Source organism: Arachis duranensis, chromosome 4, assembly GCF_000817695.3.
Source record: "Arachis duranensis cultivar V14167 chromosome 4, aradu.V14167.gnm2.J7QH, whole genome shotgun sequence".
Classification (NCBI taxonomy): domain Eukaryota; kingdom Viridiplantae; phylum Streptophyta; class Magnoliopsida; order Fabales; family Fabaceae; genus Arachis; species Arachis duranensis.
Window position 1 is genome coordinate 113009242 of NC_029775.3, and position 1614 is coordinate 113010855.

The 1614-nt window shown below is 40.6% G+C and overlaps 1 protein-coding gene across 1 annotated transcript in view; it reads right to left on the bottom strand.

Annotated features, from left to right (window-relative positions):
• The window catches only part of LOC107486010 (uncharacterized), a 1730-nt gene extending 1323 nt beyond the window's left edge, over positions 1–407 (bottom strand). The window contains exon 1 of the mRNA XM_016106551.1: positions 90–407. Coding sequence (XP_015962037.1) covers positions 90–407 — 318 coding nt within the window. The remainder of the gene's footprint in view (positions 1–89) is intronic.
• Between the last annotated feature and the right edge of the window lie 1207 nt (positions 408–1614).

Here is a 1614-nt window from a genome sequence, read left to right on the forward strand (position 1 = left end):
AGATTTGATTTCTCAAAATTGATGCTCAGCCCCGACATCAACTCGAAACACCGCAGCAGTCTCTTATAATTCACGATTGTGTCTGTTACCGAGGGGCAAAACAATATCGTATCATCTGCAAACTGTAAGTGCGACAATGCGATATGTTCTCCTCCGACCAGTAACAGAGCAATGCGCCCGTTCCTGACAGCTTCTTCCAACATCCGATGTAACACATCGACCACAAGCACAAACAAAAATGGAGAAAGGGGATCCCCTTGTCTGAGGCCTCTCTCCATGTGAAATGGCTTGGATGGTGACCCATTAACCAGGACAGACATAGAGGCCATACTGACACACTCCTCACCTAATTCCTCCAATGCTGTCCAAATCCCATTTTTTGTAACACTATATCCACAAAACTCCATCTGACTCTATCATAAGTTTTATGAAAATCCAGCTTAATGATGGTCGTAAGCTTTATGAAAATCTAGCTTAATGATTGCCACTTTCTTTCGCCGCGCCTTCAGCCAATGGACCGTCTCACAAGCAATGAGAGCACCGTCATGAATTTTTCTGCCCTTGACAAACGCAGTCTGAGTCTCTCCCACCAGATCCGACATAACCGATCTCATCCTTCTCACCAGCACTTTCGAAATCACCTTATATACACAACCTACCAAAGTTATTGGCCGAAGATCCTTAATCTCCTTAGCTCCCACAAATTTTGGTGTCAGCGTCACCCATGTTATATTCGCATCAGAAGGTAACTTTGTGCTTTGGAAGAATTCCATTGCCGCCGCAGTGAACTCCTAATCAATCTCTTCCCAGCATTTCTTGATGAAATTCATATTGTACCCATCACTTTCTGGGGCTTTAGAAGACTCACAATCCCATACTATCTCCCTAATTTCCTCCGCTGTCGGTAGAGCCTCCAATGCCTCTGCCTCAACTCTGCCTACTTGCTTCAACAACCCATCCCGGACACCGATCCTTGGAGCAACCTCCTGATGATACAACTCCTTGTAGAATCCCCTGATTGCATGCTTTATTCTTGCCTAATTCCTCACAAGCCGTCCATGAATCATTAAAGCATCGATCATGTTGTTCCGCCGTCTAGCCGATGCAATATTATGAAAATACCGGATATTCCTATCCATTTCCTTAGCATGTTTGGATCGAGACATCTGTTTTCAATGAATTCCCTTCCTTATATAAATCAACCCAAGGTGGTTATCATCATCGTTGTTAATTATTCCCAAACTCTTACCAAGCTCCCAAATGCATGGCATTCCTTATAGTTCTTCCACAATTCCACTCCACTTAACCCAACCTTGAACCTATCATCCATAGGCGAGTTCCTTTTTTTTTTCTCAATTGAGAGAGGAGTTTTTGTTATTATTACCAGCAATTTCATTAAAGTCTAAACACATGGCCTATATCTTCCATCCAACAAGCTTAATTCTTATCTTACCTCGTAGCACAAGTGATTTCTTTGTCCGAATGATATGTTAGTGTATACATCTTAATTTAACGTATATATATAAGAACTTAATTTTGATGTATTATCGTTTTAGACATGTATCTAATTATATAATAATATTATTATTATATTAATAAAAATAATTAATTTTT